The 22,716-nt window shown below is 54.8% G+C and overlaps 11 protein-coding genes across 11 annotated transcripts; 5 read left to right on the top strand and 6 right to left on the bottom strand.

Annotated features, from left to right (window-relative positions):
* Positions 1-684: 684 nt before the first annotated feature.
* On the top strand, positions 685-2,721 carry AB675_2259 (uncharacterized protein; the record flags this gene model as incomplete). The annotated part of the gene is made up of 2 exons (XM_018142214.1): positions 685-781; positions 839-2,721. 2 exons carry the CDS (start codon positions 685-687, stop codon positions 2,719-2,721), a joined length of 1,980 nt encoding a protein of 659 aa, XP_017994845.1.
* A 333-nt stretch (positions 2,722-3,054) lies between these two features.
* AB675_2258 (putative GTP-binding protein, mitochondrial) lies at positions 3,055-4,910 on the bottom strand (the record flags this gene model as incomplete). Its single annotated transcript, XM_018142213.1, has 2 exons — positions 3,055-3,900; positions 3,951-4,910. 2 exons carry the CDS (start codon positions 4,908-4,910, stop codon positions 3,055-3,057), a joined length of 1,806 nt encoding a protein of 601 aa, XP_017994861.1.
* A 773-nt stretch (positions 4,911-5,683) lies between these two features.
* Positions 5,684-6,109, top strand: AB675_2257 (uncharacterized protein; the record flags this gene model as incomplete). Its single annotated transcript, XM_018142212.1, has 1 exon — positions 5,684-6,109. The coding sequence occupies one exon, from the start codon at positions 5,684-5,686 to the stop codon at positions 6,107-6,109; it is 426 nt and encodes a 141-aa protein (XP_017994860.1).
* A 683-nt stretch (positions 6,110-6,792) lies between these two features.
* On the top strand, positions 6,793-7,950 carry AB675_2256 (uncharacterized protein; the record flags this gene model as incomplete). Its single annotated transcript, XM_018142211.1, has 1 exon — positions 6,793-7,950. The coding sequence occupies one exon, from the start codon at positions 6,793-6,795 to the stop codon at positions 7,948-7,950; it is 1,158 nt and encodes a 385-aa protein (XP_017994835.1).
* A 1,166-nt stretch (positions 7,951-9,116) lies between these two features.
* On the top strand, positions 9,117-9,821 carry AB675_2255 (uncharacterized protein; the record flags this gene model as incomplete). The annotated part of the gene is made up of 1 exon (XM_018142210.1): positions 9,117-9,821. One exon carries the CDS (start codon positions 9,117-9,119, stop codon positions 9,819-9,821), a length of 705 nt encoding a protein of 234 aa, XP_017994828.1.
* Positions 9,822-9,968: 147 nt separating this feature from the next.
* Positions 9,969-11,305, bottom strand: AB675_2254 (uncharacterized protein; the record flags this gene model as incomplete). The annotated part of the gene is made up of 2 exons (XM_018142209.1): positions 9,969-11,161; positions 11,209-11,305. The coding sequence occupies 2 exons, from the start codon at positions 11,303-11,305 to the stop codon at positions 9,969-9,971; spliced, it is 1,290 nt and encodes a 429-aa protein (XP_017994846.1).
* A 441-nt stretch (positions 11,306-11,746) lies between these two features.
* On the bottom strand, positions 11,747-13,133 carry AB675_2253 (uncharacterized protein; the record flags this gene model as incomplete). Its single annotated transcript, XM_018142208.1, has 2 exons — positions 11,747-12,948; positions 12,995-13,133. The coding sequence occupies 2 exons, from the start codon at positions 13,131-13,133 to the stop codon at positions 11,747-11,749; spliced, it is 1,341 nt and encodes a 446-aa protein (XP_017994840.1).
* Positions 13,134-13,655: 522 nt separating this feature from the next.
* Positions 13,656-15,075, bottom strand: AB675_2252 (Demethylsterigmatocystin 6-O-methyltransferase; the record flags this gene model as incomplete). Its single annotated transcript, XM_018142207.1, has 3 exons — positions 13,656-13,975; positions 14,022-14,796; positions 14,848-15,075. The coding sequence occupies 3 exons, from the start codon at positions 15,073-15,075 to the stop codon at positions 13,656-13,658; spliced, it is 1,323 nt and encodes a 440-aa protein (XP_017994854.1).
* A 3,616-nt stretch (positions 15,076-18,691) lies between these two features.
* Positions 18,692-19,747, top strand: AB675_2250 (Oxido UcpA; the record flags this gene model as incomplete). The annotated part of the gene is made up of 2 exons (XM_018142206.1): positions 18,692-19,487; positions 19,536-19,747. 2 exons carry the CDS (start codon positions 18,692-18,694, stop codon positions 19,745-19,747), a joined length of 1,008 nt encoding a protein of 335 aa, XP_017994821.1.
* A 436-nt stretch (positions 19,748-20,183) lies between these two features.
* AB675_2249 (uncharacterized protein) lies at positions 20,184-20,612 on the bottom strand (the record flags this gene model as incomplete). Its single annotated transcript, XM_018142204.1, has 2 exons — positions 20,184-20,424; positions 20,470-20,612. 2 exons carry the CDS (start codon positions 20,610-20,612, stop codon positions 20,184-20,186), a joined length of 384 nt encoding a protein of 127 aa, XP_017994819.1.
* Positions 20,613-20,951: 339 nt separating this feature from the next.
* AB675_2248 (uncharacterized protein) lies at positions 20,952-22,124 on the bottom strand (the record flags this gene model as incomplete). Its single annotated transcript, XM_018142203.1, has 1 exon — positions 20,952-22,124. One exon carries the CDS (start codon positions 22,122-22,124, stop codon positions 20,952-20,954), a length of 1,173 nt encoding a protein of 390 aa, XP_017994827.1.
* Between the last annotated feature and the right edge of the window lie 592 nt (positions 22,125-22,716).

Genomic DNA, 22,716 nt, shown 5'->3' with positions numbered 1-22,716 from the left:
GTCAGTATTGTACAATCAATAGTCCTCGGTCGCCTTGGCCCGCGGAGTGGCGGATCTCGTTGAACGGAACCGCACGAATACGTTGGCTTTGCCTCACCGCCTGGCAGCTCCTGTCCGTTCGCACGCGTTGTTGCACAATTCCTGCTCGCCGCGAACTCAATGTTACCATCCGGAGCTTGTCAAACGAGAAGAGTCGAGATATCCTGACGTTCATTTGCTCGTTTGTGTTTGATATTGATTTTAGTTGGGCCAAATCAAGCTATCGGGTGAACGGGGTACAGTGAGTGACTTATAAGGACACAGCTTCCTTCCAGTGTCGCAATGCACAGTAAGTCAATTATATAGGCGAAGATACTGACCATGTTACTGCTTTGAGTGATTGGGGGCAGTGCTGGGTGCTATGCATCGCAGGAGGTGGTTTTCACAGGTGAACTTTGGAGGTCACCACCACAATTTCACTCCAGTGCCTGATTGCCATTGCTTCACTACTGACTCTTCACTTGCCTCAAACATCCACCAGCAAAATGACGCTAGAACCGTTTACAAACGGCTGCCTGGGGTTGTCTGCAATCTTTGCTGCGTCCACTTTCTTCTGCAACCTTCGTCCTTTATCGCTATCTCAATCAATCCCAAGGATTGCGCGCAACAGGTTACAGGAGACGCACTTCACATATTGTGCCAACGATGTCATCCAACAAGGCTCCAGCCACTCCCAAGCGCGTGAAGATCTTCTTCCATGGCAGCCCAGTGCTAGAGACTGTGGATGGCAAGAAGGTTGTTCGTAAGTGTTCGAACATCAAAGAGACTTGCTCTGTTCATTGTTGCTGACACTCTACAGCAAGCGACCAAACCGATGGACCAAGCGATGGCTTGCCATCGTCGCAAGCAGAGAGATCGCCTCCTACACAAGCTGGCGCAACCCATCTTGCCGCAGTTCAGCGTCCTAGAGCATCGGAAGGGGAACCATCTTGGCCTGAGTCACAGCAAGTGCGACGGTCAAGTCGATTAGTGAATACCACACACCAAGATCCTGCTCCACCATCGGCATCCACTACATCTCGGCCTCGAACGCACATTCAGGACCATCGTCGGACACAATCAGACATGGCCTCATCATCGCGGAACGATGGTGGTGAAGCACCACGCATGCCACACAACGTCCTCAACCGTCAGAACGAACGTCGCTCACAGCCGGCGATGGGCAGCACCATCCCAGCGCAGTGGCCCGGTGCCAATCCACAAGGGCTCATCCCAGGCAACCCGCTGTTTGCAGCGAACGACCCACGTCGTCAGACCCAGATGGCGCCAGGCTATGTCAATCCGCTCGCCAGCATGCAACAGTTTCCTCCCCCTCGCCAGCTCCTCCCTTCGGCTGCTGTACCTCTTTCGCAGATGCCACCTCCTATGCCTCAGGGCCACCGGCGTCAGACAGTGACTCAGCCGCCGGCACTGCAGCCAGTCAACCGCGGCCCTGCGCAGAGTTCCAGTTACTGGCAATTACCGGCTTTCGTTCCACCTCCAGAGCAGCCCTCGAGGCCGCAAAGCGTCCGTCGCCAGCCTGTGATCCAGCGGCCTGTGCAGCAGCCAAGCAACCGTGGTCATGCGCAGAACAGTCCTTACTGGCAGATGCCTCCCTTTCCACCACCTTCCCAAGTCGGTAGGAACCCGAGCTCGGCGAGCACAACGACGCAGCCGCCAAAGCAGCAGCAACCGCCACAGTCTATGCGTATGCCAGCCACACCTACGCAACCAGAGCAGCGTCGTCCATCTTCTGCCAACCGTCCTGCCCTACCTCAGCAGCCTGCACAAGCTCCGATCCCGAGCCATTGGTACACTGATGAACTACCACCTGCCTCGCCTCCCAGAGGACGCAGAGCAGCTCCGGCTGGCTTTCGTGCTACGGTGCCGGTCAATCAGCCACCTACTCAGCAGCAGGAGAAGAAGCAAACGAAACGACTAGTTTCGTATTCTTCCTCCTCCTCCTCGCTCTCCTCGCTGCCCGACTCTTCGCCGAACCAGCCGGCTTCTTTTGCCACTGCGCCAGCTCCTACTGCTGGACGTGGTGATCGCTCGGCAAACGCCAGAAAGCGGCCCAGAGCTGCCCTCTTTGACGACATCTTCGTCAATCCAGGCGAAGAGGAAACAGCAGCGCCGACCCCTCCTATTTCCAAGAAACAGAAGAAGGCTGCTGTGCCCCCTACTGCCGGCCCTTCGGTCAGCGTCTTCCCTCCAATAGCCAGTGGAACTGCTGCAGCTCAAGAAGCAGACGCTCTTCCCTCGTCTTCGATCCGCCGCAGCACGCGGATTGCCAGCAGTGGACAGGGCAAGGTAAAGGGCAAGGGAAGTAGCAGCAGTAGCAGCAGTGATAGCAGCTACAGCGAGGCTTCAAGTACCTCGGAAAGCACATCGCGAGAAGCTACGAAGAAGAAGGCTGGGAAGACCAGAAGCGGAGCAGAAAGAAGTGCGGCGCCGGAACCGAAGGCGAAGCCGAGGCGCACTCGCGTTGCTGATCGCTATGAGATGGTAGGAGGGCCGGTAGAGCCGGTACTAGCAGCGCCACCGTCGGGAGCGCCGATGACAGTTCCGAGAGCGGGTGGTGTGTTCGAGCGGCTGCGGCGAATGAGGGAGGAGCGGGAGATGGTTGGGCGGATTGAGCCTGGAGATCGGGCTGAGGCAGATGGAATAGAACGGGCTGAAGAGGGTCTCGGGGACAGGAGATGATGCGTGATCAATATGGCTTTGGGCTTCCCATGCGTGTGTCTCTTGTGATTTGGAACGGGAAAGATTTGGTATCAGGCGCTGCTGCATTGTAATGGACAGAGAACGACCTCTCCTGGAGCGCTATAGTTTGGGTCACAGCTGTCGGAAAGATAGACAGTGTTCGCATGGCATCCATAGATTTTGCGAGAGAACCTAATAAATAGTTTGCAACGCTCACTCTTTCTCCTTCTATGCTCTCAAATTCTACTGGTACAATATACGTGTAGTATTCTTACACCACCCCAACACTCGCCGACCGAAGAGCTGCATCGACCCCTGCGGCGCCCTCTGCCATTACCCGTGCCGGATCACAACGCCACTACCACTTCCCTCCTGCCCAGTCTCACCGCCACCACTACCACCACTCATCCCATCCAAAAGTCCCGCAACCCAGACCTTGATACTCTCCGTCGCCTCCCCACGAATCGCACTCACTGGTATCGCGGCAACACGCTCGCGCCAGGCATTCTTCTGCCCGCTTGGGTGCACCACCTCACCCTTCTCGACTTGAGATATGTACTCTCGTAGCTGCATGTATGCGGCTTGCGTGTCGGGTAGATCCGCCTTAGTCGCAACCACGAACCACGGTTTTGCGCTTATAGGCGGCAACTTGATTGGCTCGAGTTGGATAGAGGAATGTGTTGGCGGTGGCGGCGGATAGATCTGCAGTGGGCTCTCATCTTCCTCCCCTCCCGCAGACGCACTGCTGCTGCTGGAGGTCGACACATTGGTGCTCGAAGAAGTAAAAGCAGCAGGACTCCACTCAATCGGCCCCGTCGAGTTCTGGCTCTCCTCATTGATCTCAATATTCCGCTTGATCTCGTACTCGCCCACCTCCTTCCACAGGTTCTGCAGCTGCACCACGGGATCCTTGTCGGGGTGGCTCAAGTCGACCACGAAGGCGAGGATGCGTGCTCGCTCGACGTGTCGGAGGAAGCCCAGCCCGAGACCGCGGTCGAGATGGGCGTCCTCGACTAGGCCAGGAATGTCGGCTACTGTGAAGGACTGGCGTGGGCCGGAGGTGTTATCGCCACTGGTGACCAGCGCACGGCCGGTGTTGTCGTCTAGGATGACGGTGCCGATTGAGGGCTCGAGGGTCGTGAACGCCCAGTTACCGACCGTGTGCGGCTGTTGGAGATGCTGCGTAGTAGAGTGGATTTGCCCGCGTTGGGCATCCCGACTAGGCCGACATCAGCGAGGAGTTTGAGTTCGAGCTGGAGTTTCAGGCGTACGCCGAGTTCGCCTTTGGATGCGAATTTGGGTTTGGGTTCTTCTTTGGTGGTGTAGTGCGGGTTGCCTAGGCCGCCGACGGCGCCAGCAGCGAGGAGGATGGGTTTCTCGTTTGCGGAGTCGAGGTCGAGGTGGATTGGGGATGGGGGTTCGAGGACGCTGAGGTGCGAGCGGCGTGGTTTGGTGGGTTTGGGGATGTGCGAGGCGACTTCGGCGGCTTCTTTGGGCGATGAGCCGGCGTACAGGACGAACTTGTTGCGGTCGGGGAGGGTTAATTGGGAGGGGTCGGTGGTCTTGAAGCGGGCTTCTTCTTCGGCGACGGGATCGCTGCGCCAAATCTCGCGGACTACGGTGCCGACGGGGACTTGGATCAGGACGTCCTCGCCTCTCCGGCCGCCTTGGTTTTTGCCCTGCCCGCCGATGCCTCGGCCGGCTTTGATTATGCCTCGGCGGGCGAGCTTGTGCAGGGAGGTCTGCCCAGGCACGGCTTGGATCCAGATATTGCCGCCGGAGCCGCCGTCGCCGCCATTGGGCGGACCATCGGGGAGATAGGCTTCGCGTTGGAAGGACACGCAGCCATTACCGCCGCTACCGGCGTGCAGGGTGAGTTGGGCAGTGTCGGCGAAGATGTTGCGGGAATAGTCGCTGGGAGGGGGGTTGAGGCGAGAGTGTGGTCGTTCTCTTGAGGGTTGCTGGGATAGTAGGTCGACGTCGTCAACTTCGTATGCGGCGGCGCGGCGCTCGGCGTTGATCTCGGCGAGGGACTTGCGCTGGCATGTTGTGCTGGAAAGGGAGCGGGAGCATTGTGAGATGCGGATGTAGGCTTGCGATGCGCGTGAAGTGCCGGAGATGCTGGAAGGCGTTGAGCGAGCTAGGCACGGGTAAAGGAATGACAGCATGTGTGATTGAGATGCAGTCATTCCGAGTGCCCCTGACTGTGCCGTCGCCGTGCTCTTGACACCCTCCTGCAGACATTGCCATCAATGTCGACGCAATAACTTTTTGGTCATGATAGCTTCGGCTAAGCTGCCTAGTACGGTCGGATGTGGAGTTACAAAGTTCTCCAAAGGTCCTATAGGCAGACCGGTTGACACGATCACGACGTGTTCACTACAGCCTACCGGCATTGATGATGAAGTTCTTAACGCCGGACCTGCATGGCATTAGATCGACGGCAACCCTTCGCTGTCTCGATCGTCTCGTTCGCATGAGGTAAGCATCGACAACTTGGTGCCTGGGGCTTCTCCTCGGTTCTCCACTCTAAGTGTCTCAAAAGGGTAATTCTTACGCTTCGGCTCACGGCAAGGAAGGGCTCACTATAGCATCTTGCAACTACCTCGACCACAGCGGTTCTGCTGACAAAGAGTTCGAGCAGTGCCTGTGCGTATACAAGGCAACGGCCGTACTGCAGTCGGCCCTGTGAAGGGCGTGATGCGAAGTGACCGGGTCTACCGTCGTGGACGCCGACGCTATGAGGTGTTGGCGCCCGTCACAGGGCCCAATGCAGTCGAGAAGCGACAAGCCAGGTAGGTATATATACCGAGCATGCCCAGCTCAAACGAAGACCTCTACATCCAAGTGAACGAGCAAAATCTCTACAATCACCACAACAACACCTGCCGAGACCGAATCGGCCACAAACCATTCCATTGAACCAACCAACAGTATTCCACAACCTAAAGGCAAAGCCATCATGACCTCCCTCCGAGATCAAGTCCAAGACGCTATCGCTGGCTTCCCACCAAACACCCCAATCTACATGCTCAACCTGCTCAAATTCCACCCGACCGCCCAATACACACCAGAGACCTCGCCAACCACATCACCCCTCACTGGCCAAGAGGTCTACTTCAAACACTACATTCCTGCCTTCCGCGCCGTCGCTGCGCAGTTCGGATCCAAGTCCACCGTTCACTTCGTGGGCACGGCCATTGGCAACCTCATCGTAGACCCAGGAGAGGAATGGGATATGGTGGCGTTGATCAGGTATGAGACCGTCGAAGCGTTCAAGCAGATTGCGACGAGCGATAGCTATGATGAGAAGGCGAGGGTGCATAGGGAGGCGGCATTGAAGGGGTGGAAGTTGGTCGCTACTACGCAATTCGACACTGGTGCGTGAAGTGAAGATGAATGGTGGATGGGGATAGGTGGAGGCAATGAGGTCAGAAAATTCGAAGCAGGCTTGATTGATGCATAGGTCGAGGTCGTTCTCATACACGTACGCGTACCATAATTCATGCTCAAACTCATTCGACCTACCAAGTAATGTCCTTCTGAGCTCCTCGCCAGCCATAAATCGAGTTCGTGATCATGAGGTACCACATGGCAACAAGAATGAAAATTGTGATCGCGACCCGGCTACCTGCATATCCGCCACGCATACCACATGTAGCCATCCCGCCGCAGTCCGCCAGCCAGCACGTCGCAGCGGAAAGGAGATTGTTGTGGTATCTGTGACCTGTACATGACGGAAGAGCGCATAGAAAAGAGGAATAGGAGAAGAGTGATGTATCCGCCTTCTCGACGTGCTTTTTTTGCTTTTCACGTTCTGCTGAAATTCGAGTTGCTGCTTCACTTGATAACGTGACGACGTCAATTGCCAAGAGCAAGTCCGTTTGCTTTAGCAACTGATGGTTAGTTCAGAGTACGTGGCCCCATTCAGCCAGCAAACAGAGAAAGCCGTAGTTGTGACCTCAGCAACCAAATCTTCGACAACTTCAACCACATTCACAAATCACGATCAAGCCAACATCCTCCTCTAGGCTGAAGACCGCAAAGCACAACGGCTAGATACTCACCGCAATGGCCCCTGCCATCGAGCCGGCCTATATAGGCGGCGACCTCTCGACACTTAAGGAGGACCTCTACAGAGCATACTGCCCTCCAGGTTGGACGGGGAGATTCGACTGGTGCCTCAGTGGGGAGAAGGACAGACTCACCTGGCACCTGATGGAGACCGCTGGACGTTTCAACTTGTACCTCTCACACCTCTTCAGCACCACTGAACGATTGAAATTGTATCGTCGCGACGATACTGCCACCACCACTCCTGTAGACAACGACAAGCAGGTTCAGCAGAGCTCCAGCACCGCACCGGCCCTCTCGCCTTCCGCTATTGTCGGCATCGCATCATTGGCGCTATGTTCTTGTAAGTCCAGTAAACCTCTCATTACTTATCTCTTCCTCTCCACCACACTCCAATCTTCGCCCCCTCAAACCATCAGACGGACCACTAACAACCTCGCCCCAACCCACAGCTGCATCGCCTCAGCAGCCATGCTTCGCTACTTCACACACACCCCCGACCCAACCTCCACCTCCTCCCTCTACCGCCCCGAAGACGCCGGCCAGCTCGAGCGCATGAAAGAAGTCCGCGAGTTCAACCGTGCTGCGGCCTGGGAGCGCGCCGAAGAGGCTCGTTGGGCGGACGAGCAGGAAAGTGAGCGCAAGCGAAGAGAGAGGGCGATGATGAGTCGTGTTATTGCTGCTGGCGGCGGTCGTCGAGGGACAGGAAGTGGGAGTCCGCCGTCGGAGACCAAAGAGGAGTGGAGGAAGAGGATGGGGATGAGTGCGATGGAGGCCCAGGGTGGGTTTGATGTTGACGCTGGTGAGCAGTGGCCGTTAGGTGGTGGCGGCGGAGGCAGGGAGAGGGAAACCTTGTTGGGTGGTTCGCGAGACTACAGTGATGGCGCGTATCTGGATGTCGAGGAGAGTGCTGGGGACGCAAGCAGTGGGGGCAGTAGTGATCGGAAGGGCAAACAGGTCGATCGGAATCGAGTCGATGGTCTTGGTGGTGGCGATCCGGGTGAGACGAGACCGTTGACGGCTCCGCCTACCTTGATGTTTGGCGGTGGCAGATCGGTGGCTCCGAAAGATTTGCAGCAGCGACAGAGGATGGAGGAGGAAGGGCAGTGGCAGCAGGCATCGATCAAGCCCGTGACTCCAGACTACTATGACTGAAGACAAGCGGGCATGGAGATGGTTGGATTTGGAAAGGACGTCTCATACCTGTTGCAAAGGCGACAGCAGGTCGAAGACAGAGTCCTGCCGGCTGCTGATGCATCGAATGACCACTGGCAGTCACGATCTGCTCGGCATGAGACAGGCAAGAGCGGAGGATGCATGTACGGAGAGCAGTGTCTGACAAGCTGCTTCGTAAATTTTGATCCGAGCTGCTCAAGGAAAGAGGTATCTGGGCTGCTTGCATAAGTCAGGTAGTACAGCGCTGGTGTTGCTGAGCGCTAGTCTCAGCCTTAAGCTATAACGTGAGCAACCAGTGTAGATCTTCCAGTAGCTCAGCTCACATCTGACACTGACTGGAACAAATGAGAGCCTTTATTGTCTTAATGTGCGAAGTAATAATAAAGATGTGAAGAGTCCTGGAAGGCGGGTGAAAATCTGGAGTTCCTACTACAGCGTTGGGGGAAGTAACTCCGGGCTTGGTCGGCACGATGTTACCCACGAATTTCTTTCCTCGCCCCATCTGATAGGCTCTTTCCAGAGCAAGACACCGCCGGCAAGTGCAGGAGCCCAGGCTCTCTGGAGGGAGGATAACAAAGTCTATATATATTTATTTTGTGCTTATCTGGCTCTGATATCGACCACGAAACGCACACAAAATGCGATTCCTGAATGCCTTATCGTTTCCGAGGGGCAGCGTGGCCTAATGGTAAGGCGTTGCTTTCCGGTGGCAAAGACTGTGGGTTCGAGTCCCATCGCTGTCGGACTTTCCGCTCGCTTTTTGCTTTTTGGCTGTCCGGAAGGCCATGGGATGCAAAAGGAAAGGCACTGCTCCCAAAGAATGACTTCAGCTTGGCGAGTTCGGATGACTCTAAATAGCATACGAATGCTCAATTGCTGATTATACTTGAACGCGGACGCCTGCAAGTCTTGCGAGCATCGCCTGACTCCGATTCGGCAATGACTTCGTTAGAGGATTAACAGTGCATGAATTAGAAGGCAGCAACGTTACATTTCGCATAGTAGCACAAAATATTTATGACATGGGCAGCAATGCTATCTTTGTGAGTCAGGATCGCGGCATATGAATACCAAAACATCAGCCAAGATCTCAAACCATTCGTACTGCATACAACTACCTGGGTGTTCCAATTGAAACGATCACGATGCCAGACACAAGCCAACCCCACAAACTCTCAACCTTCACCTCCTCCGAACCCCTCCTCACCCTGTCCAGGCCCGGCCTCACCATCCGCCCGCTCCTACACTCCGATGCCGCCCGTCTGGCCCTGCTCTGCAACAACATCAAGATCGCCCGCAACCAGGGCCGCCTCTGGCCCTTGCCGTACACCCTCGACTGCGCTCATGACTGGATTGCCAACACGCGCCATCCATCAAACTTCATCCTGACTCATGACCTTGGTGAATTGCCTGAGCACAGCCAAGTCCCCATCAAAGCACCCAAACGCTGGGCCATCGCTCTGAATGGCGAGCAAATCGGTGGTTGCGGGATGGGGATTGTCCCGCTAGGCAATGATCGCGAGGGCGACGATAGGGTAGGTGCAATCGGCTACTGGATTGCGGAGGAGTACTGGGGCCAGGGGATCATGACTGAGGTATTGAAGGCGTATGTGGCGTGGTTGTGGAGGGCACATCCCAAGCTGGAGAGGCTCAATGCGCATGTGTATAATTGGAATCCGGCGAGTGTTGGGGTGTTGAAGAAGTGCGGGTTTGAGCTGGAAGGGACTTCGAGAGCGGCGGTGATGAGGTTTGGGAAGAAGTGTGATTTGTTGAACTTTGGGATTTTGAGAGAGGGTGTGGTAGTTGATGGGGAGGCGCCGACTGAGTTGCCGGCAGGTTATAATGACTAGACCTCGGAGACGAAGTGACTGATCATTGTTATGAGAACGGGCGACTTTGATTGCGTTTGAATGTCTCCCACAATCAGAGACCTGAAACTGCTGGCTGCTTTTGACTGCGAACTATCTGAGGCGATATAGTCGAATCACCTTGATATCTCATTCGGACAACAAGATAGCGGCAGTCCGAACGACCTGGCCGAAATGGCCCTGTGTCGAACACCAGGTCGAAAAGTCCGGTACAACGCTTCCAGTGCCAGCCTCCTCGCCGTCGACGAGACGCTTCAGTTGGCCTTGCAGGCTCAGTCCGTAGACTTCCTTGGCCTTCGGCTGCTGTTGCAGCACTCTCTGCCACTCTCGCTTGCCTTTCGCTTGCCACATCACCTCGATTGCAGGTAGCGGTAGAAGGAAGTAGCCAGGATCAGCAATGCACGAGACTGCATCAGATATGTCCACCACGAGATCCAGAATGCGAAGAGCGCATGCCAAACGCTTGCACACTTGATACTTTGCCCAAAATTCGTACCCGAACGCGTGTGGCTTCGTGTGGTCAATATTAGTGGCGTCCTCGAATCGCGACTTCGAGGCTTTGCAGATCTGATTCATGCATATCAAGAAGGGGAGGTCCCAATCGAAATGTACAGCACCTCCAGCAACGACCCGGTGCAGCAGATAGAAATACATTGCTTGCAGGCTTGAGATGAGTAGCCAATCATCGTCTGCCCACTTGTCGTGTTCGAACCAGATCCGGTCGGCTTCCTGTCCTATACAGTCCCATACATGATATTGGCGGTCAGGAGCAGTCTTCGCAAATGAGCGAAGCAGCACCTGACACGTCACTAATGGTGAGCCCGTGGCGAAGGGATATTGGCTTCGGTGGATCAGTGGATGCGAGTCGTCGTTAGTCGAGTCGCGGAACATAGCGAGCTGTGTCGAGAGCTGGTCCAGAATCAGTGATGTGATGGCAGATGCTGAGACATCCCTCTTCCGACGATGCGACAGCGGCGAGCTTCGCCAGGTTATTGGCACATCGGGTTGAGCTTCAAGGGAGCCATATGCCATGGCACCGTTCGTAGTATCCGGGCGTGCGGGATCTGGTGGGAAAACTTCGTCACTAGACAACGTCGTGCGTGGGCTGCTGCCCTTAGACCGTCGGCGATCGGCGCCGTCCTTGGAGGGCTGCGCACCGGCATAGTGACAGTCAACCTGACGGGCAGAGCACCGCTTGCATGGTTGGGAGAGATCGCACCGAGCTTTGGCAGTCACGCACCCCTCGCAAGCCCGACGCCGAGGTGGTGCTGGATCGGCTTGTCGCGTCCGGCAGTAGTAGATGTGGCGTTTGCGGCTTGATACTGGGGCATGTTAACAGCTTCGTTATCTCGAGGCCCAGGGTCCATACTCTCGTTGAACTTCTTGCGGCAGAACGGACATATCATATCACTACTCCCGACCGTGATCACGCTGGAGGATGATGGTAGGTATAGTGCGCCAGGCATAGTTGCTACAGGACATCGACAGGATCAGACCGTGGGCCAATCGCCAACGCATCGTGAAGAACCCACTGGCAGGGAGGACGACAGATGTTAGAGAAGGTCAGCATCAAATGACGGTCTGACAGGCCCCAAGGACGGAATTCCGCAGAGCCTACAAAACACGTCTTTCCACGTCCTCTTCTTCGATTATTGGATATCACTAAACAATTCTATGCTTGGTCAGTCTGCAGCCGACCGCATTCATGGTCACTCCAGTTAGTCCTCAGATCCAGCGCGATACTCAGCGCAGCCGTCAGGACCTCAACAGCTCCGGCAACCTGGCAGCAACGAACACCGTGAGCCAGACACCATCCCTTGAGTGCTGGTGTCCAAGCAGCCACGGCACACCTGCGCCAAAATGGTTTAAAAGATCTGGTACTGTGCAAGTTCGCACTTTGCAGAGTTCTACATGACAGTGCATTGCATACCCACAGCAGCTATAGCCAGGCTACCGACTCCCGCTAACGTTCCCGCAGCTGACCACCTCGTAGCTCTTTTCTGGTCTTTCAGCATTTCGGCCTGCATCAATCGCTCCTCCCTCACGGCCATGCTCTCCAGCAAGGACTTCAACTGCAAAGCCTCAGCCTCCTTCCTCATGGCGTCCTGACGAGCACGTTCGAGTTCCTCGCGGTTTCGCTGGATCTCCTTGATTCTATTCACATGCTCCACAGCGTCGGCATTGCGCAATGTCAGGTCTTTCGAAGACTTCTGGGAACGGCCATCTAACGCTGTCTCGAGTCTTTCTGTTCGCTGGCGATCTTCTTCTCTGGACTGTGAAATAGCTTCGAGTTGCTGCCGCACCTGACGGGCCATGGCCTCGACTTCCCTCCGCTGTTTGGCAATTTCAGCCCGCTCGTGCTCCCACTGAGCTTCTTTCTTCCGCCTAAGCTCGTCAAGGTCTATGTGCATTGCTGCGAGCTTGTCCTGCTTCTCGCTTATCTGATGAGCATAGCTTCGTTGTTCCAAGAAGATTTTCTCTGCGTCTTCTTGCTGGCGCTGTCGAAGCGCATCATCCAGCTCTTGTTGCTTCTTTTGCAGACGACTCTCGGCTTTGGCCTTCTCAGCCAGGAACTTCCTCGATTGCTCCTGACCGGCGCTTGTTGCGTCCAGAGGTTTGTGGTCGTCGACCAGCTCTCTCTGAATGTCCAAGACCATGTTTTCTCGGTTGGACACGATTCTGTCGATAATCCGGAGTGCCGAAGCTTCGGTGTTGTCGTGGACCTCCAGACGACTTCCAGCCTTGATCATGTCTCCCCAGAATTCGTCTGTCGTCGCCAATTCATTCTGTCGTCTTGATCCTTCCTCAGGCGTGACGTTGTCCCACATCGTCGTCGCCAGCACGACTGACCGCAAACAGTCCTTCCCAACCAGAAGCTTGAACATGGTGAGGTTCCTGCGGGCAACACCTCCCAGTCGAGGTGCATCAACAGGATGTAAGTATATGATCCCAGCCAACTGGATGCGTTTGTATGCTTGGCTCAACCAGTACGCGATCTCCGTCAGTATGTCCAAGTCGTCTCTGGTGCTGTCGTCGAATCCAGGAGTGTCGATGAGCCGTATCGTGCGGCCACCACGTTGGAGGCTATACATCAAGCATTCTCCCGTGCCTAACAGGATCAGCAACGGTGCGTATGCAGGAAGGTGTGTACTGACAAGACATCAGACCATGTCCGATATCGACTTTCTCCTCCGTGCACAGTGAAATGAACGTCGACTTGCCGCTGCCAGTTATTCCCATTACAGGAATGACAATGTCGTCGGGATTGATCACGGGTTGAGTATAGTTGGTCATGTTGCTTATCGGCTTGGAGGCTATCGACCACGTAACTTGATACCAATCTACACCTTCCTCTTATATACTCGGTGGCATCAGTATCAGAATCCCTGATACTAATAGCACCTTCAAGGCGGTGCTGGCTACTCCATCAACAAAGTCACAGCTTTCATGCAAGGCACTGTAGCAAAAAGCACACGACTGTGGACCCAGGCCTGCAGCATTTTCCATTTCGGTGATCCCAGTCCGCTACTGGGTGCCAGGCTCAAGCGATCGATTTAGGGCCCCAGGCGAGGTCAAGACCCTGGAGCTAGATTTTAGTCGCCTAGCTAGCTTACGGCCGATGCGGCTCTGGGAACTTTGGATACGAACGCAAACGACAAGCTGTTGCCTGGTTGTGTTCCTAACATTGTGAGGACCTATCTGCAACTACGAAGATCGCACCCACTGGTAGCGCAAATCGCAAAGCATCAGTATGCAGCAGCACGTCTCGGAAATTGCAGCCGCAACGCGCTCCGGGTAAGTGCCTGAGCCGCAGTGCTATACCGGACGCTCACACTCAATCACACTCTCAACGCCATTGACAAAGTGGTAGATATCGGTGATCTTCAATCCACACTTTCTCTCCAGCAATTCGGACCACTGATCAGCACTGCGCTCTTTTGCTCCATAGTTCATCATCATGAGAAGATCGAGCGCGGTCTGTTCGGCGTCCTGGCCCAGCAGAGGAACCACGTGGTCGTGGACGAGGAATTTGCTGTATCCCGGCTTCATCGCGTCCTTGATCCGACCAACGATCTTGACACAATCATCGTCGGGCCAGTCGTGGAGGATGAAATGCGTATAGTATGCACGCGCACCTGAACCATCAGCATAGATGCGGGAAGCGTTGGGCTCGGGACTCACCTTTCACAGGTTGCTCCGTGAAAAAGTCGTATGGCATCTTTTCGATCTTTGGATGGAGGTCGGGGGTACTGTCAATGACTCGAGGTAAGTCTTGCACCACAAGCCGACCAGGAGCGTCGGGAAACAATGATCGGAACTGCTCGGTGTAGTGGCCCGCGCCACCAGCCACATCAACGACCATAACAGCATTCTTATCCGTTGCATCAAAACCATCGATCAGCCGGTCTTGCGCAGGATAGAAAGCCGGGTCTGCCCATGCAGGCCGCCCAGTGAAATATCCCCTCATGAGATTGTTGAAGTCATCGCCCCAGGGTCGAAGTTTTTCTTGCGTTATATGGTCGAACATATGCAGCTCGGTCTGATGTGCGAATTGGTAGGCATTGTTGAATGGGGTTGTAGGTACGGTATACCCTCGCTTCTGAAAGTACTTATGGGCATGTATACAAATCGGGTTGATGACTGACGGACTGTCTCCAGGTAAGTCATTCGGAAGGATCTGTATAAATGGGAGCACGCCATACCCATATCTGTAGCCTGACGCAAGCACAGGATCCGCGAGGGCCCTCGTGAAGACGTTCGGCGCGTACTCATCTGGGCCAACCACATCTAGCCGACCAGTGGCAGCAATGTGACGCATCAAACGCTGCAAGAGCTCTTCTTGTATACCGAGCTGCTTGGCCAAATCGGCGACTTTTTGAGGCACGTCACCATTCGCGACCATCTGTTTCCACACCCCGGATTCGAATGCGAAGTCGACCGCCATCACGTATGTTGGCTTCGTTTTGTCAGCTCCGGGCGAAACTGCGGCGATGAAACTGTTTCTCACCTCTGTCCAGATGTCGCGGATCATCGTTTCGCGGGGAGTTTCAAGTGCCGCGACTAGCTCGCGTGCCTTTGAGAGCAGCTCCAGGCGGGCTCTGAGAGCTACCTTGCCTGCAGACTGAAGTTCATGGCCTCGTGCCGCAATGTCAGACACGAGCTGAGGTACCGCGCTGATGTTGCCAGGCAGCACAGCTGGGGAGGATTTGATCGAAGCCATCTGGAAAGTTGGCATGTTGCGGCATTCTAGACGGCCGCGGAGACCAACTTGCCCTTCTATACTGTGTCACGGCAGCGATCTGACCTCATATGATCACTCAAGAGCCGCGAGGCCACCAGTTTGCGAGATTTCCAAATGCGCCATGAGAGTCAATCACGTTCTACTAGAGCGGCAGAGCGTTGTACTTGTCTTGAATGAGGCTGTCTGTACGGTCACTACTGAACGACTCACATAACGACACCTACTCGTGCGAGACGTTCGACCGCCTGCCGTTAACGCCAAAAGGCGTTGACAGGTCGCAGATGGCGCCACAAGAGCGGCAGACAGCGTGCGGAAACAGCAGCACGAGTTGAACCCGCTTGTTTGACGTACCATGATATCTGAAGTAGTGAACGATGGGACTCCAGAACAGCTTCCTGATTGAGATGCTGGATATGGCAGTATCGATCGCCCAGTGGTCACGATGGGAAGTGCTAGGCTCTCATCTGGCAGGAGCTAGCGTCTCGACACTGGCGAAAGCCAGAGAGCCAGACGTTCCTCCGCAATCGCTGCGTCCGTGCGCTTAGCAATAGCACGAGAGTCAAGTCTTGCAGCGTCGCTAGGCCCCCAGGATGCGGCGACGGTGTGAAGCCAGACTCGACCGTCGATTACCACAGTTCTGACTCCTGATGAAGTGTTGCGAACACGACAACTTGTCAAGCCGTGTCTGGTCGCCTTGAAGCTTGGTAGCCGCCCTATGCCTTGGCGCGGAGCTCTGGCCTAGCCCGCCTAGCAGGCCTAGCAGTCCTACCCTGAAAATCCACACTTAAGGCCGTTGGACTGGATATTTTAGGCGTGTTTCCGCATGGTCGCGTGGGAACTTTGGTGTTGTTCGCAGATACACGTGCTGTCGCTGGGCGCTGGGTTTGCAATCGATGGGACAGCAAATCCTTGCGATCATGGCCATAAGAGCTGGCTTTGCGCCAGATCAAGACGGCGTTCGCTTGTCCCTTTTTCACGACCTACCGCACGCCCAATGTCTGAAGAGCAACACTACGAACCCATCAGCTCATATGCTCAACTGCGCCAGAAACGTCGGAAGCGTGCGCAAGGTCCCACGACACTGAGCACCCATTCATCTCAGAGCAGTCGACCGGTGCAAGATCCGATCCTGATCGCTGTCGTTGGTGTGACAGGAAGCGGAAAAAGCAGCTTGTGAGTGCTGTCATGCCCTTTGATCTCGGGATCTTTCGTTCCCTGCTTCGACATCACGAGCAGTTCGCGCTGTAGAGACCGAAAGCTCTAGTCCTGCATCAGGATTTGGCACGAGTCCACTGACAGAAATGCTAGTATCAAACGTGTGACTGGACGCGATGATATCCTCATCGGAGAAGGCCTCTGTTCGGGTTCGTTGTTCCCATTCAATCTTAGTCAATTATCGACTCACGCTTCGCAGCGACGGCTTTCGTCCAGGAGTACACCCATACGATCAACAGTACCACCTACACACTAATTGACACTCCTGGTTTCGACGACACCGATGTCGACGATGAAGATATCTTCGACAAGCTCGCCGAGTATCTGTCCACCTCGTACCGGAAGGGACAGGAGCTATCTGGGCTGATCTATCTCCACCGGATCTCTGCAAATCGCGAGAAAGGCTCCGATCTTCGCAATCTGCGGATGTTTCAGAAGCTATGCGGCGACAACAACTTCTCGAATCTGCTTGTCGGCATGACATGGTGGGACAAGGAGAAGCCGGATGTCGTCGCTGCACGGGAGAAGGTCTTGCGCGAAAGTGATGATTTCTGGGGCGGCATGATCAAGAAAGGGGCTAAGGTCGCCAAAGTACCCTTCACGGGCCGAGAGTGCGTGGATCTACTGCAGACCGTCACAAAGAACGGCAAGATCACGCTTCGTATCCAAGAGGAAATGGTGTTGGAGAGCAAGCCAGCAAGCGAGACGGGCGCGGCCTGCGAAATGGAGAGATATAAGCAGATGCAGGCCATTCGAGACTTCGAAGAATTGGAATTGGCGGCCTCATACGATCGGCATCAGGATGCCTGCGCTCGAGAAGACCAAAGAATACAGAACTTCAGAGCAAAGCGCCATGTCTCCTTTCAGGAAAAGCTGCGGGCTCAGTCTTTACGGTACCGGAATTATGTGAGGGCAACGGCGAACAACACACACGAAGAATCAAGAGGGTTCGATGAGATCAGCGCTGCTTTCGCCGAATTGAAGGCGCAGTGTGAAAGCCTCAGACAACAACAAGCAGCGCTCGAGATGGAACGACAGCGTAATGAGATTGCAGAGAAGTACAGAGCTTCAGCGAACGCTCGAGCGATGCTGCATCGGTCCACGATCGCCCACACGCGGCAACTCGCCTTCGACCTGGAACTTGTGGGCATCTATGGCGAGAACAGCCAGGCAAAGCAAAGAATCTCGGGCACGCTCACCAACGAAGACTGGCAGCGAAGAGCAAGCGCGTTCTGTGACGTCTGCAAACGCCATGGTCCATTCAGTATGGACGTCTGGTGCTGTAATATCTGCCTATCCGACCACACCGAAGCCAAGGCCGCGACTCTTCTAGCAGCCGACCCCAACATCAGGAGCTTAGCCGACTATCTGACATCTATGGCGGACAATCGGGACGTATCTGATCCCTTTATCATCTGCTCCGAGTGCAAGAACACTGACCCAGGTCTCCGCTCCTGCACCGTAGTGGGTCATGAGATGACACCCTGGCGAGGAGCTGATGTACCACCCGGCTCGGTCTCTGCTCGCCTGTCTGGGCCGAGGCTGTTGCGAGCAGGCAGTACCATAACTGATGGGACATGTTGTGGATGTGGTGACACATGCGACTCAGTGTTCTTTTGCTGCGGCCAGTGTACCGATGAGGTTAATCTGTGCGTCAGATGTGTGCTCGGCGAAGGTAGGGGATGTACCGGCCTGGCCAAGGGACACGAATTGGATCTGTTGATGTGGTACCCCAGGGCGTTCCCAAAGAGTCGGGCTGGAACACCATGACCTCAATGTGATCGTACAGTGGTAGATGACTAGCGCAACGAGTACCCGATACGCAGAGCATTCGTAAATTGGTGCTATGCAGAGTCTTCACTGGTGCCCAGCCCTGCAAGCCTTCAACTCCATGGCCTAACTTTCGGTGAGTCGTCTTCTTGGTAAGCCAGCTTCAAGGTTTAGCACAAGAGTGGTGGGATATCTTGTCTTCGAATGTAGGTCGGCAACGTTCTGACCATACGGGCCAGGCAAACCTGTTATGCGAACCAGTAGCTGGGGATGGAGTACTGCGCAGATCGACGGAGTTCCGTGGAGGATTTATCAATACATTATGCTTTAAACCATCTTCCCACGTCACTTCCCAAGATCAAGGCGCAGTATCCTCTTGCTTCATGCGTTGTTGACGGTCGACAGCGGACGATGGGAGCCCGGTGCGGCCGAGAGGCGCGCTCGTTGTACGACTGCTGCACGTGTCGGGTACCGGTTGGGGCCCGTGAGGAGATATAAATGTCTCGAAGTTACAGCCCACTAAGTCGTGCGATCATCCTATTTTCCACTCTTAGTACAAGAAGATCTCCAAATACAGCATAACCCAAGTCTCTCCTGGCGGAAAGCATCCCAGTACACCGCAGTCATGTCTCCAGCAGCAGGCCCCCAACCTGACCCCTTCACAACCCTGACTGCACAAGAAGCTCCGTTCCCGTCCTTCACCAAGATCTGGCACCGCAACAGCTACCCTGCCATTTCTCCAACCGCACCTGCGCAGTCCGCCCAAGGGAAGACAGTGCTCATCACAGGTGGCGGTGGCAGCATTGGCGCGGCCACCGCACGCTCCTTCGCTGTCGCCGGAGCCGCCCACATTGCCATACTAGGCCGAACCGAAAGTAGTTTGCTGGACACCAAGGAGCAGATCGAGTCTCGGAAGGGCAATAAGACGAGAGTGTGGACATTCGTCTGCGACGTCTTCGACCAAGCTGCTGTCGACAAGACCTTCGTTGACTTCGAACGCGGACTCAAGGCTGAGTCGGGAGAGAACTTAAGCATCGATGTCCTGGTCCTTAATGCCGGATACTGCAAGCACAAGCAGCCGCTGACTGGTGACATGCCTGTTGATGAGTGGATGCTTGGCATTACCGGAAACCTCACTGGTCCGCTGGTCGTGACGAGAGCCTTCCTGCGGTATGTCCGATCCGAAGAAGATCGAAAAGCGAAAGGGCTCAGCCCGCCAGTCGTGATCAACGTGTCGAGCTGCGCGAGCTTCATCGTCATGATGCCTGGAATCAGTGCTTATAGCGTCGGCAAGGCGGCCGGAGCGGTACTGATGCAGCATCTGCAGCTGGAGTATCCCGACATGAGAGTTGTGAGCATCCAGCCCGGTGGGCCTGATAGTGAAATGCAGCGAGATGCAGGAGTGAAGCCGATGGACCATGGTAAGCTGTCCCATTCTGGGATTTTGTTCATGCTGATTGGTGGAATAGTGTCGTTGCCGGGTGATTTCAATGTCTGGCTTGCTGGAAAGGAGGCCGACTTCCTGAAGGGGAAGTACGTGTTCGCGAATTGGGATGTAGAGGAGATGATAGACCGAAAGCAGCAGATCGTAGAGGACGGTCTACTGGAGTCGTGGCTGTCCGGAGTGCCCAGGGCCAAGATGAGGCTGGAGATGAAGAGTGGTGACACGATAGATGCGTGATCGATTCGGACGACGGCTGTCCCTCAAATGCCTTGAATGTCATAGCCTTCATTCGACTAATGTTGCCCATCTCTGGAGGTAATCTTGTCTCAGTCCCGGCGTTCAAGAGACCGCAACTTTCTCCTGAGGTACAAGGCCACATAAACTGCCAAATCTGGATCAGATCGCATACGACGTTCCATTGGAGTCGTATCGTCAGCCATGATGTCGTACATCAACCACATAGATGCGAATATCGGATATAGTTCCTTCGGGTACTTGTGATTGTTGTGCGCACAAACGCTGTCACAGTGAATTTCACAAAAACTGCGGACTGTGAAGAAATTTTCCAACTGCCCGAGGGCTCCTAATATATTGCGAGGCCCTGCGTAGAATTCGCTCCAGTATTTGAGCATCTCAGACATCCGATGAGCATAAGCTGCCAGAGAGCTGCGCATCAACTCAGGCACAGAATACTTGGCTGCAAGTTTGAAGTGAGCCAGATTTTCTTGATATGCGCGTGCGGGTCTCTCGGCTGCCACGTGAGTCGCTCGCTCTTCCACTTCTGCTCGTTATAGAATTGGAAACTCTGGCCCTCACTCATGTAGGATATCATTTCGTCGAGCGCCTGTTTGTTGTCATCGTGAAGATCGACCTCGCCGCTCTGTGTCTCTGTCCACTGGTGCTGAGACATAGCCCTGAAGAATCCGCTGTGTTTCTCCAGAAGGCTTTTCTGGACCTACCAGTGCCGTGTCGTCGGTACGTTTGCAATGTAGTACAGGAGTCTGATGTTGATCATTGGGGCGGGCACTGGGATGTCCAACTCTGCTGCTCCAGTAGCTTGCGGCGCCATGTTCTCGCTGTTTCCGTTTGGATGCTCCGACATGGCAAGACTCTCTTGATTTGTCGAGTGGTAAGGAAAGATGTAAAGGTCTCATATCAAGAGCTAGTCTTATAATGTTCAGGTTGATAACTCCATGGTCTGTTAGCTGCCCGCTTCAATGACAATGTACATGCACTTTGTTGTCGCAAGCGCAATCAGGGCCCCAAGCAGACCTTCAAGAAGCTGCTGGAACAATGAAAGAAGGCACACAATCAGCATCACACACCTTCATCCACAATGGCGAAGGATATTGGTGAGTTCCAGACTGATTTTGCTAATCCCCAATTTCGAGGAGATGCGTAGGACGAAGGTAACGCGTGCCTCAGTGGAGCACTCCCAGGGTTACTCACTTCCCATTCTCTTCTTTTCCTTGCCTTTGCCACTTTTGTTACTCGCATAGCTGCTGGTCCTCTCAAAGCCTTTCGCCGCCGTAGCAGGTGACTCGTCTGGATCATTTCCAGCGTCCGGAGTTGCTGGAACTTGAGGCGCAGCAGTAGTCGAGGTGGATGCGGGTGTGTCTACAGGAGTTTCTTTCTTGGCCTCTTCGGTGATTGAAGGCTTGAGATCTTCCTTACTGGCGTTTGGTGAATCCCTATAGCTTGGTGGGCTGTCCTTAGGAGCGCTCTCCCTGTTGTTCTCCTTCGGGGGAGGCGGGTCAGTAGCATCCTTCTTAGTAGCGGCATCCGGCTTGGCGACTTCATTGCTCTTCGTCGATGCCGCGTCGTCGTCCTTGACGGCATCCGTGGGTGCACTCGCAGGACTTGCATCTTCATCGTGCGCTTCTGCGGCTGGGGCAAGAGGTGGAGCAGCAGGAGCAGCAGCAGGCGCAGCGGCAGGTGCGACTGCAGGCAGAGTGACTGCAGGCGGAGCAGGTGGAAAGCCGCCACCAACTCCAGCTCTTGACCTTAAGGCCGTTCCAGAACTATCAGCCTGGCCCATCAGATAGTTGTCAGGATTGCTCATGACAAAGCTACGGTGTGCTTTCTCATACAGTCGCATCAATCGTGCAATCTCGCCACGGACAGTCACTTTATCGTCGATGTCAATCTCGTCATAGCCGTGGATATTCCTGGATATCCCTAACCACATGATCTCGCTGTTCTCTATCTGGTCCACGACCATTTCCAGGTCGTCGCGATAAAGTCGAGTCCGCGCTGGCTGGCCTCGAGACTTCATGTAAGCCACGAGACCAGCTATCACGGTATTCATGACACCAAACAGCGTAATCAGTATGTGACTTGATTCACTTGCACCAAGGGCGGTCAGGGTTGCGCCAAGGATGACCTGCGACAGCAGCAGCACGTTGTTAAGACCGGACATGAAGGAGTGATTGCGTCGCGCTCGCTTGTATTGACGAGTGGCTCGGCCATAGAGCGTTTTGTCGCCGATGACAAACGGGTGTTTTTTGTCCAACGACCCGTCCGAGGGAGGAACGCCTGCCAGTAAGCAGAACTGCTTATGGGGATCTTCCAGGGCGTTAGACTCCCACAGGAGCGGCGTTGTTTCGTCCGGCATTCCTTCTGCGTCGCCCAGAAATGGGTGCCTTGTTGTCCGGGCCTTATCAGAGCTTTGGGATGACCTAGAACCACGCTGCTGCTGTTGTTGCCCAGTCCTAAGGGCAAGCTTCGGCTATTCTGAGGTGTGAATCCTGAATTGAGGCTGTATCATAGACCGCAGAATCGTCGTGTATATGTATATTCACTCAGAAATGGACGCTGCCACAGACTGGTTTCGGGAGACTGCTATCACGCAAGACCGCTCACAAGGGAAGAACGAAACAACAGGAAGAGCTCCCGAGTGGGATACTTAGCTCTAAAGATCTGAGATAGCCTAAAGTAGGGCACGACTTAGCTCAAGCCACCGCTGCCACCGTCGATGCTGTACGGCTTCGCTTGAGTGTAGACATCCCTCAGATGCTGCAGCTGCTTGCAACGTTCTTCCAGCTCGAGTGCCCGTCGCTTGCGGTTGTTGGCTGATTCGTCATCGTCAAGAAGGCTAACATCTCGTTGATGAGGGCAGATATCCAGTTGTAGAGACCTCGGAAGAGAAGGAGCCTGGAAGCTGCGGGGTTTGGCTTGTAATTTCCGCCTAATCACCACCAAAGCAC

Source organism: Cyphellophora attinorum (genome assembly GCF_001299255.1).
Source record: "Cyphellophora attinorum strain CBS 131958 chromosome Unknown Contig48, whole genome shotgun sequence".
NCBI classification, from domain to species: Eukaryota; Fungi; Ascomycota; class Eurotiomycetes; order Chaetothyriales; family Cyphellophoraceae; genus Cyphellophora; species Cyphellophora attinorum.
Note: the sequence above shows the minus strand (reverse complement) of the source record. Positions and strands in the feature narration are given on the sequence as shown.